A 16,577-nucleotide genomic window follows, 5' to 3' on the forward strand; every position below is an offset into this window, starting at 1 on the left:
TTGGGGACCCAGGAGTGTATTAGTGTTTACGACACTAGCACAACAGTTTTGGACCTGTATGGGCTGGGCTAGCTGGTTAGCATGCTAGTTTCAGTAGATACAGTACCTCTAAAATATGTACACATCATTATGTCAAGTGTTATTTCTTTATATATATATATATATATATATATATATATATATATATATAATTTTTTTTTTTTTAATTAAAAAACTTAAATTCTTACATATTGCACCTTTAATACTTTGAAATGTTCCCTTTATTTGGTGCATTGTTAGGTTTTTATCAACAATTTGCAACAACTGCATACCCAAAAATCAAGTACATTTATGCACACTGACATCTCTGAGTATAAATTCAGTTACTAACAGCTTGTTTAGAAATACAAAGTCGTATAAAATGGGACCCACTGACTGACCTGTAGTTTTAGTTTCTATACACTCCAAACAAAATGACATAAAATCCATCACCTCCTGCACCAAAGTAATAAACCAGCCACGGCTAGAATAAGACAACACACACAAACAGATGACCAGTGACAAATCTTACAAAAAACATTTTAATACTTTAACGGTATTTTCCATCATCATTCAGAAATGTTTCAGCAGTCAGAGCAGAGTGGAGAGGGAGCCTGAAATGTGTCAAGAGTCCTTTGGCTGCAGCTCCCCTCACACACCGCTGTGACAGACAAAAAAATGTACTAGAAATGCTTACAGAAGTTTGTGTGTGTATGCGTGTGTGTAGAAATGGCTTTCAGCGTAGTGTGTGTCGCTTTATGTTTGTATGTCTTGTGTTTGTGTGCGTGTGTAGGAAAGATCCTAAGGTAACGGACACCTGTTGGCATCTTAAGGAGGTCAGTGGTACGAGAGCGAGGCAGACTGGAAGTCATTCATAGTGTTTAGCTTCATGCTGAGGAAGAGCACTAATAATTCAACAAGCTTGCGTGAAGCTGCATCTGCCTGGAGTGGCACACATAAATATAAAAATAGAATAAGAAAAAACTCAAATCAGCTTTAAATAAAGTGTGTGAAGGTGTGTGTGTGTCTTTGACAGACAACATGTGAAGGAAGACAGGGAGTAGTGAAGAAGGCGTGTTCACAGGATCGAGTCCCATCCAGTAACGTCTGTGTGCCGAAGCAATGTCCGGGGATAAATATTCATCTGATCGACCCTCTTCCTGTGGTTCAGCAGGCATGATGGGAAGTGTAGTTTAAAGCATGTGTCTCACCCACAGGACACAGTGGAGACATTTGGAGAGGAGGAAGCACTTCTACTCTGAAAGAGGTATGGCTTAAACCTGTGGGTCCAGACTGTGTGTGTGAGTTATGTTTATGTCTACGTGTGTGTGTGTGTGTGTGTGTGTGTGTGTGTTTCTGTGTGTGTTACCGAGTGGAACAGCTACATTGAGGTCAGTGTCTTTCAGTGGGGAATGTAAACTTTCGGAGCAATGTGTCTCTTTTCTTTAAATAGTGTTCTGTATGCATCATTACTCATTCATAGCGCACACGCACACACACACATACACACACGCACACACACATACCTACACACATATACATCTCACTGCACACACTGACATACACACATTCATACAGTACTTTGCCCTCACATACACACCCCCGACTCCCCCCACAGCTAGTGTGCATGTATGTCCAGTCCCTGGGCGAGGAGCGGCTCTGCGGGGTGTGCGTGTGGTGGCGGGTGGAGCAGCATGGCGGGATGGGGGTGTGGACCCGGATAGGGGTGGAGGGAGGGTCCTGGGTGGGGTGGGTAGCCTGGTTGGGACAGTAGAGCGCCGGGGTAGTCACCCTGCAGAGAAGACATCCCCTGGAGACCTGGCGGGGAGACACAGAGGACAGGTTTAGATAAAGTATCACTTTGTTAAAATGTTCCAATCCCACACTGCCTGACTACATTTATATTCTTAATCAGCTTGTTCCGGGTCCAATCATTCAATACATATGTAAAACTAAAACAGATATATTTGGTATTTTAAATCCCTGTTGGTTTTGAACAACATTTGGCTCTATAACATGAGTTGTCGCTGCTTATTATGAGTTTTTTAACGGCTAGCAACATCTTGTGATAAGTATTAAATCACTTGTGTGAGGTTCCAGTTTTTTGTTGTGATGGTTGTGTGGTGGTTGGCTAGCCTTTTGTTCACCTTTAAATCACAGATTGTTCTTTTAAAGCTTCAGTCCACAACCTCCCACACAATGCTGCCTTCTCCAGCGTTTGTTCACATCACACACAGACTGGGGAGTTATGGAAGGCTGTGAAGAAACCAGCTCTAACATTTGACTAAATAGGTGGTGAGTCACTCCTTACTTATGCATATAAATATTTATATTCATAATATTAATGAAAAAGCAGAGTGAGGATTAAACAGAGAATAAATATTTACATCTTATTTTTTAAAGTAAGATTTCTCATTTCAACTCCTTGCCTTCAATGCCATATTCATTTTTTTCTTTTTCTTTTTTTGCAAGGCACTCAGCAGCGGTGAGCTACATTTGAGTTTTCCTTAAGTGGAGTTAAAGGATGACGCTGGTGATATTTTATATTTTTACCTCCGCCGAGGAGGTTATGTTTTCCCCTGTGTCTGTATGTGTGTTGGTCTGTCACCGGGATTGCACAAAAAATACTGAATGGATTTGCAAAGAAGTGGGATGGAGGATGCGTCTCAGCCAAGAGTAAAGAGTAGACCCCATTAACTTTTGGTGCAGTTAAAGGATTTTTTTTTTTCACTTTCTTTTACAATGTGAGATAGGGTGTTTTTTGACATTAATCTCTTTTAGTTTTAAATTTCAGAAACAGCTCCTCGCTGTAGTTTTTAGCAAATGTTACTGTAACAGGAGTACATGGTGCATTTGTTGGGGACTATTTTCAGCTGTGGATGAATCCACAGTTGGTGCTAAAGTGAGAATTTCAGCAGCGGGATGGTGTTTGTTAACTCAAACTCGAAATAGACTACAGTGTGTGTTCATGGTAATGACGGAACATGAATGCAGCGCTATAGTGTGACTCACTGATGTGTTTTTAATAGTTTTTGAAGAATAATGCCTTTATATACACACAGTGCTTGTTAGTAGTATCGATTCACAGCTGGCTTTGTATTTTCATTGGATTTGTTGACTAGATATTTGACTAGTATGATTTTGTACTCTGTACATTCAGCGTGTGAAAGTTAGCAGTATTTCCTTACAGGCTACCGTACCTGCAGTTCGAAGCCCGAGGTGGGCCTGTCCGTCGAGCCCGTAGCCCCCAAGAGCTGCTCCCTCTGGGCTGTAGGGACCACCCTGACCTGTGAGACGACACACACCATCAGACACAACAACACACACACCCACTCGTATATATACACAGTTGTTTAACTGGCAGCCGACCAGCTGACTGACGTATAAACACAGACCTGAGCGATTTGACTGGTCAATCATTGGCTGAACTATTCTCCTCCTGGCGTTGATGAACCTGCACAGGGGAGAGAGACATAAAGAAAGAGTGTGTTCAGAGAGAGAGAGCGAGAGATGGACGAGGCCCCTCGTTAATGGAGAAAAAGGCTGACCGGGACACTATTAACCTTTTTCATTTTACAACCACTTAACCCTTTCAGGGGGCAGAGTAAATCAACGTTAGGGCAGAGCAGGTATCGATCGCACTGTGATAATTGATTGATCCGCATTGATCGGGTCACTCTGTGTGTGTGCACGCACTGCAGGGATACAAATAAAAACATGGATGTAATCAGCTTACAAAATCTACTGTTTAACATGAAACACACACTTCATATTTAGTTTTTTGTGTGTTTCTGTATCAATATCTGGGGGTGCAGTAACTGAGTTCTATGGCAACATGGAAACGTTGTGTGAATGAGTGTGTGTGTGTGTGTGTGTGTGTGTGTGTGTGTGTGTGTTTGGCCTGTAACGACACGTGTGTGCCCGGGGAGTGAATAGGGAATTTGGTGCAGTAAACCATCTGATTATTGGATATTGATTTGCTATTCTGTTTTATGAACATAGCGCAAATTGATTTTTGCTGCGCTGCCGCTTCAGAAAAAACTGCTTAGTAGGACATTTCTCCCTGTGTTACAAGCTTCTCTCTAATAAACCAGATGATGTTCTTCTCCAAAAGTCTTGTAAAAGTGCTACCTTTCATTTAACTGACACTTATTTGCACGAAATGTGCACAATAAAGAGTTACTCAGCAAAATATGCGACATAAGTGAGGCATAAAATATAGCTACTGCTCATCTCTGCAGCACAGTATCGTGCAGATAGTGTTATTGACGTGGCAACAGCTGTGTTGTTAAATTGAAAGTTGGCGCCCTGCATTTAAACATGACAGTTTAACTGATTATTGATAAGCCACAGGGCTAGAATTAGTGTATTGATTGGGAGTGCACTGACCAGTTGTTGACCTGTAAGATGGTCAGTCCCGTGTCCTGTGATAGCTGCTTCTTTTGCTCCTCAGACGGGTACGGGTGCTGGGAGAGGACACACAGAGCAAAGGTTAAAGGAATCAAAACAGTGAGGCTTTGGTGGCTTTTCTTTTATTTCATGAACAAGAGAATAACATTGAGGCTAGAAGTGATCTAATCATCTATAATGAATGAATGTATTTGACAGAAATCTCAGCGTGCATACTGATGACCTTCCATCTGGATTCACATCTCCACTCACATTTTCAACCTGAGAAACCCCTCACTCCTTCTCTCTCTCTCTCTCTCACTCACACACATACTGTAATAATTGGAGTGAAGCAACATTTGACCTGCCTCATTTAGTAGCTAATTACCTCACCGACAATTACTCACTCCATTTCTATCTCTTCCACAGTTATTAAACAGCGAGCATATTCCCATAATCACTTAATCCCCCAATTTTTCATTTAATTTAATTGACCTCTATGATACACTCGCTTCCTCTCTCTGTTCCTGTCAGTGATGTTTTGCCTCACACTAAATCCACCCTGTCAGTAATTATTCTTACATCCAGATCTACACGAGCTTTCTTTGTTCTGTTTCAGCTCCTGCAGGATGGTTTCAATGATTGTCCAAATTCAATATTTTCCCCTGTAATAATTTAACTTTGATGGGATAAGGATATGAAAAAGCGTTCTCACAGACAGATGTTGGAAGAGCCATGCTCTCATGATGTTTGTGGCCACCTTGGGGAAGATCCCTCTCTTCTTGTTGTTCCTCCTGTCTCTGTCACAATCGTCCTCCTCGCCTGTACTCGGGGACGCCACTCCTCCGTCCAGACCATCGCCTGCAGGAACGCACATATTGTATCTCAGGGACCGTTTCTATAAGTGTCTATGAGGGTTGTCTATGCTATGTCTTTGCAGATATGTTGTATTCATATTTTTACAATCAGATTTGACCTTTTTTGGAGGCCAAGCAATAGTTTCTTGTAGAATGTGATGTCATTGATTTGCCATATCTGCGTTCAGACTCAAGAGATTTGTAACTGAATTTATGTAAACTGACCAAAAAGTTGCATTACAGTTCATTTAAAATAATAATTACCAACAACAATGATACATTCTGCTGCAAATACTGTTTCATATCCAAAACTTCCAATATGAATAACAATAATAAGCTGGTGAGATACATCAGTCTAAACCCTATCTCACAGCCATTCTATGTGTAAATTTTGGTCTTAATCTTTTGTGATGGCATTGTGACAGAATATTTTCATCATCACTTGGCAGTGTTTTGTCACTCATACAGTATTTTCACCATGTCTGTGTGTTTCTATGCACACCTGTGTCGCTACAGTTGTCTCCTGTGCTCAGTGAAGGCAGGCCACAGCCCGGTGTTCCCAGAGGAGTCGTGGCACATTCATCTGGCTCCCGTAACCATGACGCATTCTGCAGAAAGAGAGAGACAGAGAGGAGGTTGGAGGAAGAGTGATGGGAAGATGGGGAATCCCCATCAGGTGAGACAACGGGGAGTCATTATTCAGACATCCAGCGGATGCAGCCAGATGAGTGAACGGTGGCGCCTCGCTGTTTGATAGCTCATCTCACCTGCTCTGACAGACTGGAGCAGGATCCAGTGAAGTCCTCTATGTCAGACTTGGAGCCGCCCTCCCGATCATCCAGGATGAGGTCTGTAGGCATTTTGCCTTTCAGACAGGTGATGTAGCGATGACAGAAGTTATCACACAGGTCGTGCACCTAAAAACAGATTCACATTCGTCAGTGCATGCAGTTATAGTAGTGTTACAGTAGTGGTGTGAACATTAAAGGAGAGGTTTACATTTTTTAAAGTCTCTCTTAAAACATTATACCCACGCTCACATGTGTACTGAAGAAGTTTTTGCTTGCTGTAATCATTCCGCGCGATTAAAAGACAAAAGACTGTCAACCTTTTCTTTAATGTCTTTCACAGACTGACCAAATTTGCCTTCCCACATCTCTAATTTAAAACACATTCCCTTGAACCTTGTCAACATAAGTGGTTTGGAAACTCTTAAACAATCAAAATTAACAAATCAACATTGTTAGTTTTGTTAATTTCTATAACAAGCAGTACATGACCGACCTTCTCTAACTCAAGTAGATGGAAGCGAAGAACCTGTATGGCCTGGATCATCTGTGGAGAGGAGAATGTGGATTACTTATTGACACGTTCCCCACAATGCATATGTGAACAGGTGTGTTTATGTTTTAGTGTGATTTCGGAGTGCACCATACCAAGTTGTCCAGCTCAGGATTGGAAGAAAATATGGGCTTCTCTGAACGGATCTGCGACACAAAACAAACAGATTGATTACAAATCTGAAAACTTTCCTTGACGACTGGTCTGTGATTGGCTCACGGCTGTCGCTCACCTGCTTAGCAAATGCGGCAATGTCGTCGTTGAAGGACTCCGAGGAGCAGACGTCGCTGTGATTGGCCATGCCGGGGAGGTGGGAGGTGGCTGAGAGGGAAGCGGAGTCTCGAGGGGAGCAGGTGGCGAGCTCGCACTTTTCAAACACTAAGGCCAGCAGTGGGAACAGTGGGTGACTGCACACACACACACACACACACACACACACAGACACACACACGTATACACAGTTAACATACTATACATAAACACACTAACAGTTGACATAGTGTACACACGATACATTCACAGAAGGTGTTATAAGAAACTTTATAGCACAGTATTTATGAAACAGACAGCTGTAAACACTTCACATGTATTTTCATGTTCACTATACAAATGTTAATCTGCTAAAAGTGCACATGTATTTTAAACTGGTCAACTATTTTCTAACCACTCACAGGCTACATAAATCATTGTCTAAGGTTTCAAGCACCCACAAACACATGCTTACCCATAGATCTGGTCTTTGTGGTGTTTGAGGGAGTCGGGGACGGTGGGTCCGTACTGTGGGGGAGGAAATGGCCTGACATCGTCCCCGTACCCCCCCACCGACATGCCCTCCGACCCTGAGTAGTGCACCAGCTCTTCATACTGAAACACAATTAGACGGAAAGACAGAAAACATGAGACACGTTCGACATCTGCGCCTGTCTGACATCAAATCATATTGTGATTTTATTAGGTGGCCGAGCTGTCAGGGGGCTTCAGCGGCACAGCTTACTGGACTCTCGGTTAGGAGGTCTGCTGCTGTGGTTTCATATCTGCCGAAGTGCTGGACATATTTTGTGCTGCCATTTAATGTTGGAATTTTATGTTGCATATGTGTGTGTGTGTGTGTGTGTGTGTGTTAGGACTGCAACTATTTATTTTCAGAATTGAGTAATCTTACCATTATTTTCTTGATTAATCATTTGGTTTTTAAAATGTAAGAAATTCATTAAACAAATCCCCATAATAATTTCCAAAGCAAGTTGTTGTATTTTGTCTGACCAACAGTCCAAAATGCAAATATATTTAATTAACTATCAAAGAAAACTAAGGAAACCAACAAATGTTCACACGTGAGCAGCTGGAGAGAGATAATTTCTAGCATGTTTGCTAAAAAAAATTCTTGAAAGATCATCAGAACTGTTGATGGTAACTTGTTTCAGCTCTTACATGCACATGTATTTGTAGAAATTAGTGTCTGTAATGTTGTAATGAAAAAACATTTTAATCTTTGCAAAGCAAGACAACAGTCAGAAAAGCAACACTCTTCTTTTTACTCCAAATATTCTCTGTGTGTGTGTGTGTGTGTGTGTGTGTTCACTGATAGACGAATATCCCTGCAGTTTTCTGTGGTACAGTCGAGTTGTGTGTGTGCATACAGTACGCCCCCATTCCCTCGTAAAAAACCTTGAAATCTCTTTGTCTTCACTTCAGATGAACGATTACATGCTGCTGAAAATTCTACCACCCTCAGGATTATGAAACTCTTTCAGATGCACTTGGATAACCTGAGAAATGCACAGCGAGTCGGGCTTGAAAAGCAGATTTTCTTAGTTGTTGAATAGGAGGAGACGAGAAAAGAGGCAAATGAGCTCCTTGGAGAAAGACGGTGAGCCTGTAGCTGCTAATATCATCTCCTCCCTCCTAAACTCAGACTAGACAGGAGCCGTGCTGAGACGTCCCTCACATCCCGCTGTGACAGCCTCACTGGGGCCTGCTCACACACACACACACACTTTAACACTGTGAATCAGACACACACAGATACAGCCAGAGTACACATAGCATCATGAATATACATGTGTGACTCCCTTGTTCCCTCCTCTCCTCCTCTGTGTTACCGAGCTAATTTGTGCTTCACTGCAGCTTCTGTCTCTGAGGCGACGTTGCTCAGGTCAGCAGATCTGCTTCTGGTTCTCTGTCTGCTGGATTAAAGGGGACTCCCAGCACAGTCCCCGAGGGCCGCCGGGATCACAGACAGACAGCACCTGCTAGGTGGCCTGGCCCGGACACCTTTCACTTGAGTGTTATTTTAACCAAGTCATAAAAGTTATGATCTGCTTAGCCTAGTTTTTCCTGTGGAGACTATCCCGAGCATTGATTTACTACAGACTGTCACAGTGACGCTTTAATATTTGATCTTTAAGATTTACAGAATTAAAACAATATTTATTTTTAATTGTCACACTTCTTTTATCCTGTCAGAAGTGAAAATGTCTCACACACACCAAGATTTGTGTCCAAAAGTGTCCCATTGGAGGTGGAGTGCATAAATGTCTAAATAGTAAGTGGTGAGACAATAACGGTTGAACAAATGTAAAAGTAATTATTATTACACTTCCCCTCTGTTAACCTATGGGAATTAAATAAAAGAGAAATTAAATTATCCCTCTTCATGTCCCTCTACTGCCCTCCTGCAAACCCCTCTGCAGGACCCCTGGAGGTCTCCGGACCCCACTTTGGGAACCACTGTCCTAAATGGCTTATCAAATTGTTGTATTTCAGAGTCCCATATGGCCACCGGGATCACAGAAAGCACCTGCTCTGAGGCCCTGGCCCGGGACACCTTCTAGTTTTTATGGAGGCTGGCTATTAACACAATCACCGCTATCGGATTGCGCGTCTCTCTTTACGCACGGACCCTATCGGGTTTCTGTGCGTCAAGCGGATCAAAGCGCACAAGTCGAGATGACAAATTCCGCGAATTTTCCCTTTTTTAAGAGTCACGGAGCTGGTAAACAGGCTTCAGATGGCAGGACAACATTTTCATTACAAGTCTTGATTGTGTTGTTTCCACCGACGCAGGGGAGTTATTGCAGGCCCTCAACAGGCGAGTGGAGGCTTCAGCTGGGAACCGCCGACAACTTCTCATGATGTGTAGGAAAAACATCATTTAGCTTTGAAGAAGTAGATTTATATCGGAGTGGAAAATTAAAATGAGCAAAACAAAGAGTTAAAAATGAGGACGAACGTTGGTCCAGACACTTTTAAACCTTATAACAAAGCTCATACTGTTAATAAAGAACGACGGGTCTATTTCATTGTAACAAACATTTATATTTTACTCTAGCACGGCTTTTATTAAAAACAGTGCTGCTTTTCTACATCCAGAAATAATCCAGTAGGAAACAAGTGAACTAATTCCAACACAGTTTTCCCAGGCGTCGATTTAGAAAATAAAAGTGAAACGTGAATTTGTTTCAGGACAATTTCACCTCAAGAAATCATTTTAATTTCAAATAAAAATGATCGTACATTTGCCTTAAGTCTGGCAGTTTCTTTGTTTCCTGTTGTTTTGTTTTTTGCACTTTAATTAACAGGACGGAGAACAACAAAAAGTTGTCAAAACTTTAACAAAACGAGCGAAAGCTGATATAAAAATCTGAAGTTTTTAAAAAAAAAAAGTTGCCTGAAGTTAAATTAAATAGTTATGACTACATGTAAACTAAACAAATCAAATCAACATCAAGTTCTGCTACAAAACAACTACAACTTTTTAAAAACTTATGCAGGTCCCGACATGTTCCCAGCAAACACGCATGAGACACCAAACTCCATTTGATTTTCTTAAAATTTTGCCCGAAGAAACTGGTAAGACTTTTGTTTATTACGCACATTTTTACCGCACAAAATAGTACAATTTAAAGTTGAATAGGCGGTGAAAGATCACATGCGTGCTTCTCTTTTTACATCCAGTCATTAGTTTCCAGAACCTGTAACTGTATAAATGACCAGAGTGTCACCAGAAAGTACATTTATATTATCTAACATCTGTTTATTTAAATGTTGTTTAATGCTGTTGCTCTCTCTCTCTCTCTCTCTCTCTCTCTCTCTCTCTCTCTGTGTGTGTGTGTGTGTGTCTGTTTTCATACAGCAGTGATTTTCTGTCTGCACACTGTACATCTCTAATTGCTCCCTTCCACTCTGAGGTCTCCTGCTGCCCGTCAGCCTCTGCCCGTTTCTCCTCCACCACCACCACCACCACCATGCCTCTGAATCACTGTAGCAAAAAACCTGACCTACTTACCGAGTTGAAGAGGCTGCATCTCCTCTCCTCTGCCTCTTAATGACCGACACTACTCTAACCCTCATGCGCCATCCTAACGCCTGGCTGACATTACACAACAGTAAATCCATATTATTGGAAGCAGAGGGTTAAATATGAGATCCCGTCAACAGCTCCCTAAGAAGTGGTTCTGAAAGACTGCTGACATCTACAATTCGAGTTACCTCCAGTGAACTCATGAATTAGGGATTGCGGCTGCTTTAAAAGTTGTTTCTTTGCAGCAGCATTAAAAATACTTACACAAACACACACACTGAGTGTTTTTTTTTACAGTTAAAATAAAGGATTTCTCTGACGCTTCTGCTGGCACATTCTCCTGTTGTCTCCCCCTAAACACTGAGCCCATGCCTCCACAGTCCACTAGTCTGTTTCCAGTGGGCCTTGTGTTTTTGCGTGGCTGCTAAGACCCAGGGGTGCAAAGAGGATTCCCACCCATATGCTCCCAATATGATGTCTCTCTAATTACCTCGCCTCCTCGCTGATATCAAATCGCGCCAGGCTCTGGTCTAAAACCCATCTTCGTTATAAAGACAAATAAACAGCAGACCTACCCTCTTCTCCATGCGACTCGACAGCCAGTCCCACACCGGAGACGATGATGCGCTGCTCGGCTAGTCCAGCGAGCTGTGCTCCCTTCCTCTGTCCCTGGGGGTCCTGCAAATAAAAGTAAATATGTTTTCTTACATTCATGAGCACTGGGCTTGTAAACACGTTAACGCCATGCAGACGCAGCCTGTGAGGACTCAACACAAACATATGGCTGTGGATGGAAAACAAAAACAATCAAGACCTGCTCCTTCTGCCTGTTTACTCCGAGCGCGTCGGGTTTTATATTACAACATTATGATGGGACTGGAGCTTTTATGGACGCTCATATCCTTCTGTGCGCTGCTGCCGATGTAAGCTTAATGGTTTATAATACACTTAGCGGTACTAAAGCTCGCTGCCTATTAAATGCTATTGGCTGAAGGTGTTGAGTAAATAACACAAGGCTCCAGTAAATGGTGTAAAATGTCCCACCGAGACGTAAATATGCGCCGTATCCAGTCCTGTTCGGCCCGTGTCCGGTGTAGTCCACAGCAGAGCCGGTGAAAGGGAGCAGCGGCTTCCTGCAGCGCCTCGCCTCCGCCTGGTGCGCCTCTCGGTCCGGCTCGCGAGCGTCGGGATGCTCGGTGCTGCGCTGGGGAGAGACGGATAGAAAGCAGTCCCTTCCTTTTTGGCTCCTTGTGCTCGCTGTCCGCGCAGCATACGGCGACAGGCTGGAAAATGTCACGGCTGGGAATGAGCGATGGTGTTTTCAGTCTCGAGAGGAGAAGGAGAAGGAGGAGGAGGAGGAGAGGAGAGGAGGAGGAGGAGTGGTGATGGTGGCGGTGGTGGTGGTGTGCGGGGAGGTTTCGGAGGGTCAAAACGCGACGGGGTCTCTTGGCCCCCCTCCCTCCATCCCTCCTCCTCTTCCTCCGTCACTCCTCCTCCTCCTCCTTATCACACACACAAAACGCCAGAGAAGAGGAAGAAGGAGAAGAAGAAGAAGGAGAAGAAGAAGAAGAAGAAGAAGAGGACCCCCTCGATCTTCTTCTTCTTCTTTTTTTTTATTTTATCAAGGCTCACCTCCCGAGCTGATATCATCCTTCCATCCTCCCTCTTTTCTCCCCATCCGTGCTGCCGCTGCGCTATAATCATCTCTGGATAACCGGGGAGAGGAATCGTGATCACTCTCTCAGTCCGGTTGGATGGAGCATGTTTATTAGAGTCTATTGAACCCTTGGTAGGCAATTAAGGTGATGGGAATGGGAATCCCTTACACACAAGTGTCTGCTGGCTGCAAAACAGATATTTCTTTTTTAAAAATGCCTCAGAAGTTTCAGAAATAAATGTAAATGTGCACTTTAAAATGTTATCAGCAGGGGAGAATACAACCGAAAGCCAAAAAAATTAAGACTTTTAATCAAGTTGCTCCACTAAAAGGGTCATAAATAAGTTTGAAGCGTGCTAGATGACACAAAGTAACCGTCTGATAATAGCTTTCAAAGTGCTTTATTGTTTCTGTGGCTCAGCCTTTTGACGCTGCCCAAATGTCCCCTTTGGCCCTGTTCTTTTTGTTGATTGAGAGAAGTGCGAAAACAAAACCATTACTGTGAGAAAGTTTAATTTTAACCAGAGGAAGAAGAAAAAAAAGTCCCTTTGACGTGTTGGTGGAATATCTAAAGGCCCAGTCTTGTGTTGTAAATGACACCTCAGTAACATAATAATTATTCAAAACGCTCCTCTCCCCTCCTCTCGCCCCGCTGTGAGGGGCCAACAGGCGGCTGCACTTCAATCAGCAGCGGCCTGGCGGGGTGCAGCGGGCCGGGGCAGGCGTCTCCGTGGGCGGCACGGAGTTTGACCGTGGAGGGGCCCGCACCGTCCGTCCTGTCAGGGGTCTTTTAACACCGCAGGGCGCTGCTTCCCCGCAGCGGTGATCACAGCGCTCAGCCCCCTCCTACACTGAGCCGGTAATACAGCCGTGAAGCGGTGTCAATGGGCTGGAAAAGACGATCCGAGGCTTGTTTTCACTTTGTTAACAGGTTGAATGAAAAAAGGATTAACAGCGAAGTGCGCATCATCTGAAGATTTCATGTTCACACGGATCTAGACTTCCTCATGCCTCTCCGTGGAAAATTCAAAACTTCACAAATTAAATGTTTGAGAGACTTCTTGACCCAGTGTAAGTGTTAGTCCTCAGGACACTGCAACTCGGACCATAAATCTCAGCCCTCTGTAACATTTATCTAACAGACTATTATCTAAGCATGTAGATTACACTCATTTACATCACAAACACTCAGGGATCTGTCATTTCTATCACATCTCCTTGTGCCTGCGGGGCAACACCTACTTTTCTAAGATGCATTATGTGAATGACAACAACATTTTAACACAACATATGTTGTTAAACCTGTGCTGAAAGGCAACACACCTGTAGTATGTTGTCCCAAAGAACACAGATGTTCTATGATAACACACACAAATAAAGATGGAACAAGATTGAATCAAAATATTGCCAGCGTGATAAATAAAGAAGCCAAATGGAATTAAATAAAACTTATGACATAAGAGAAAAGCGTAAAAAAAAACAACCTCACTGATCAGTGTGTGTACTTTTATGAGAAAAGCTGCAAACAGTGGAAATAAATTGTAAAAACGCACTAAAACAAATGATTTCAATACAGTTTGTCTTGTTTTGTTTAGACCTTGATGTTGTTTGTAGTCCTGGAGACCCCGGGTCCTCTTTAACAGCACGAAAAACACATGTAGTAACATTGTTTAATACATTTTAAACTTCATGTTTTACTTTTCACAATTGCTTATAAATTAAACTATTGATTTTGGGATACAGAAAATTATGCAGTGCTTCTGTTTTGACACAACACTTTACACACAATGCTACCATCTAAAATATTGAGTTTATTTAGGTGACTGTCATTAGAGTTTAGTGACAGTGTGTTGTCACTACTATGTAGGATAACATTTCTTTGTGAATGAATTACTTTTTACACAAGGAAAAAGCTATATGTATTTTTTCTGCATAGACCAAATAACAAAACATGACTATTTCCTGATTTACGTCACCATACTTTAAGCTCATTTCCATTTGTCACGATCAACACATGTGCAAGCCCAGTTTGTATGAAAGACAAGGGTTATAACTTCAATACATTTCTATATACTGAGTTTTAATATGAAGCAAAACTTAATTGTTACACATACACATACAGGAGATGAAATACATTTCCTTTTTGAAAATCATTTTCTTCCTCACATGGTGAGTAAATAAGTGAAATTGTCCTTCCATGATGTGATGGCTCATTACAATATTAAGACATGGCTTCTTGGTTCAGGTTTACATAATTTCCTCCCATTGTGGAGCCCTCGTGTTAGAAACGGGCTCTTTTCCTGCAGCACACAGCTGAATATCAGTCAGGCAGGTTCACTGTGGGACCATTCTGCATGTCAAGGCTGCTGCAGTTATTCGTCACTCCCTGTCAAGGCTCAAGCGCTCACTCCTCTGCACCCACCAAGGCCTGTTGAGTGTGTGCACTCCCACTATGGCATGCACGTGTGTTATCATGGCAGTGGTATGTGTGTGTTTGTGCGTGCGTGTCCGTGGTTTTGTGTGCCAGCTTGCGTGCTGAAGGGTCAAGGTGCTCCTCTTGCAAGTCGGTCCTCACTGCAGGCGATGCCCTGGGCAAGAAAACTGGAAACAGCAAGTAGAGAAGGCAACTGTGTTTGTGAGTGTGTGTTCAACTGTGGACATTTACCTGCAAGATTGCATGTGTCTTTGTATTTTCCTGTTTGAAATAAATAGAGTCAGCCAGTGTAATCTCATAAAGTTCTGACTGGATTAAAAACAAAAGACGGTAGACTTTACAAACTGCTCTTGTCCTCTGTGGTGTTTGTCCAACATGATGCTGTTGGTGCAACAGAAATATGACATTGCCGGCTGCTGTTCAAATGATAATGCATCATCTGCAAGGTGAAAAACAACAACCTACTAACTCACCTCACCACAAAGTCTAGTTTACCCGACTCTACCAGAGAAAGATGGAGGGAGGTAGAAGGCCACCCAGCCTTGTTGACTTCAGTGACTCCGCCATTAAGAAAATATGGCTGCCGTGACCTCCGGCAACCGCACACAAGCACCCAAAACATCAGAGAGCTGTGGCCCTCCACCGCCTGCATGAGAGCGAGGCAGCGTAGTGATGGAGGGAAGTAAAGTGAGAAACAGAGAGGGGTAAAAGTGAGGGTAGCTGGGGGGTGCAGAGTGCATTTTTATGAGCTTGTACCTCTCCAGTTTCTGGGTCGTCTGGCCGCATAGACATAAATTTTCGCCCCCTCCCTTCCTCCACCTCTCCTGCTTTCTTCTGGCACGCTCGCCAAGCAAATCCCCCCTTATCTGCTCCTGCTGCCTGTTTGCAAACTTTCCTTCCAGTTTCTCTCGTTCACCCCCACCCGGGTCATTGCTCCTCCTTTATTTCCCTCCTGTTTCTACCTGTTTGGGCATGGCCACTATTCAGCTCTCCACCATCTCTCCATCCGTCTGCCTTTTTCCCCTCTCCATCTTTTTTTGTTTATAGTAAGCCAACACTACCATTCTGTTATTTTCTTCCTCTCCTTCTCCATCCCTCCTCCTCCTCCTCCTCCTCCATGCTCCCCCCCCCCTCCCTTATAGATGGAGATTAACTGGGGAGCGCAGCGCCATCCGTCCTCCTGACTGTTTGTTGTTAAGGAGATGGATGGAGGCTCCCTCTGCCAGCCCCACGCAGCCGCAATTACACCAGCCGCCATGATGGATGGAGGGGAGGGAAAGGGGGTGGAGAGAGGGAGACAGAGAGGGGCATCTATCACGCCCCTTAATCTACCTGTCACTGCAAGGGCTCGGATGGAGGGGGGGAGTGTGCGAGGGGAGGGGGAGAGCTTCGCCCTGACTGTTGGTCAAAGGTTTATTTTTTTTCTTTTCTTTACCTTGAATTTGTTTCTTCGCTTTTCTGAGAATTAGGTCTGCAGGGACTGGACTCATTAAATGTCCTGATCATTCCAATTGATTTCCACAAGCTTATTGGATTCTGTTGAACATACTTGGTGTGTGTGTGTGTATTAGAAGTGTG

At 43.3% G+C, this 16,577-nt stretch overlaps 1 protein-coding gene across 2 annotated transcripts; it reads right to left on the reverse strand.

Annotated features, from left to right (window-relative positions):
* Positions 1-342: 342 nt before the first annotated feature.
* On the reverse strand, positions 343-12,328 carry meis3 (myeloid ecotropic viral integration site 3). Of its 2 annotated transcripts, none has more exons than XM_084350513.1 (13): positions 11,953-12,328; positions 11,484-11,586; positions 7,330-7,469; positions 6,838-7,012; positions 6,701-6,751; positions 6,549-6,599; positions 6,032-6,181; positions 5,767-5,872; positions 5,168-5,268; positions 4,408-4,484; positions 3,414-3,472; positions 3,219-3,305; positions 343-1,836 (listed from the first exon to the last, which is right to left on the reverse strand). In XM_084350513.1, the coding sequence occupies exons 2-13, from the start codon at positions 11,493-11,495 to the stop codon at positions 1,637-1,639; spliced, it is 1,209 nt and encodes a 402-aa protein (XP_084206639.1). In that variant the 5' UTR covers positions 11,496-11,586; positions 11,953-12,328; the 3' UTR covers positions 343-1,636. The 2 variants fall into 2 exon arrangements, with proteins under 2 accessions (XP_084206639.1, XP_084206638.1); XM_084350512.1 differs by having other exon boundaries at positions 344-1,836; positions 5,123-5,268; positions 11,953-12,327.
* Positions 12,329-16,577: the final 4,249 nt, after the last annotated feature.

Source organism: Pagrus pagrus (genome assembly GCF_965226575.1).
Source record: "Pagrus pagrus genome assembly, chromosome: 4".
NCBI lineage: Eukaryota > Metazoa > Chordata > Actinopteri > Spariformes > Sparidae > Pagrus > Pagrus pagrus.

Coding starts and splice junctions, on each gene's coding strand:
- meis3 (XM_084350512.1), bottom strand. Junction 6,182..6,548: donor ATCTACTTGAGTTAGAGAAG/GTCGGTCATGTA, acceptor ATCTGTTTTTAG/GTGCACGACCTGTGTGATAA. Junction 3,306..3,413: donor TGACCAGTCAAATCGCTCAG/GTCTGTGTTTAT, acceptor GTCGTCTCACAG/GTCAGGGTGGTCCCTACAGC.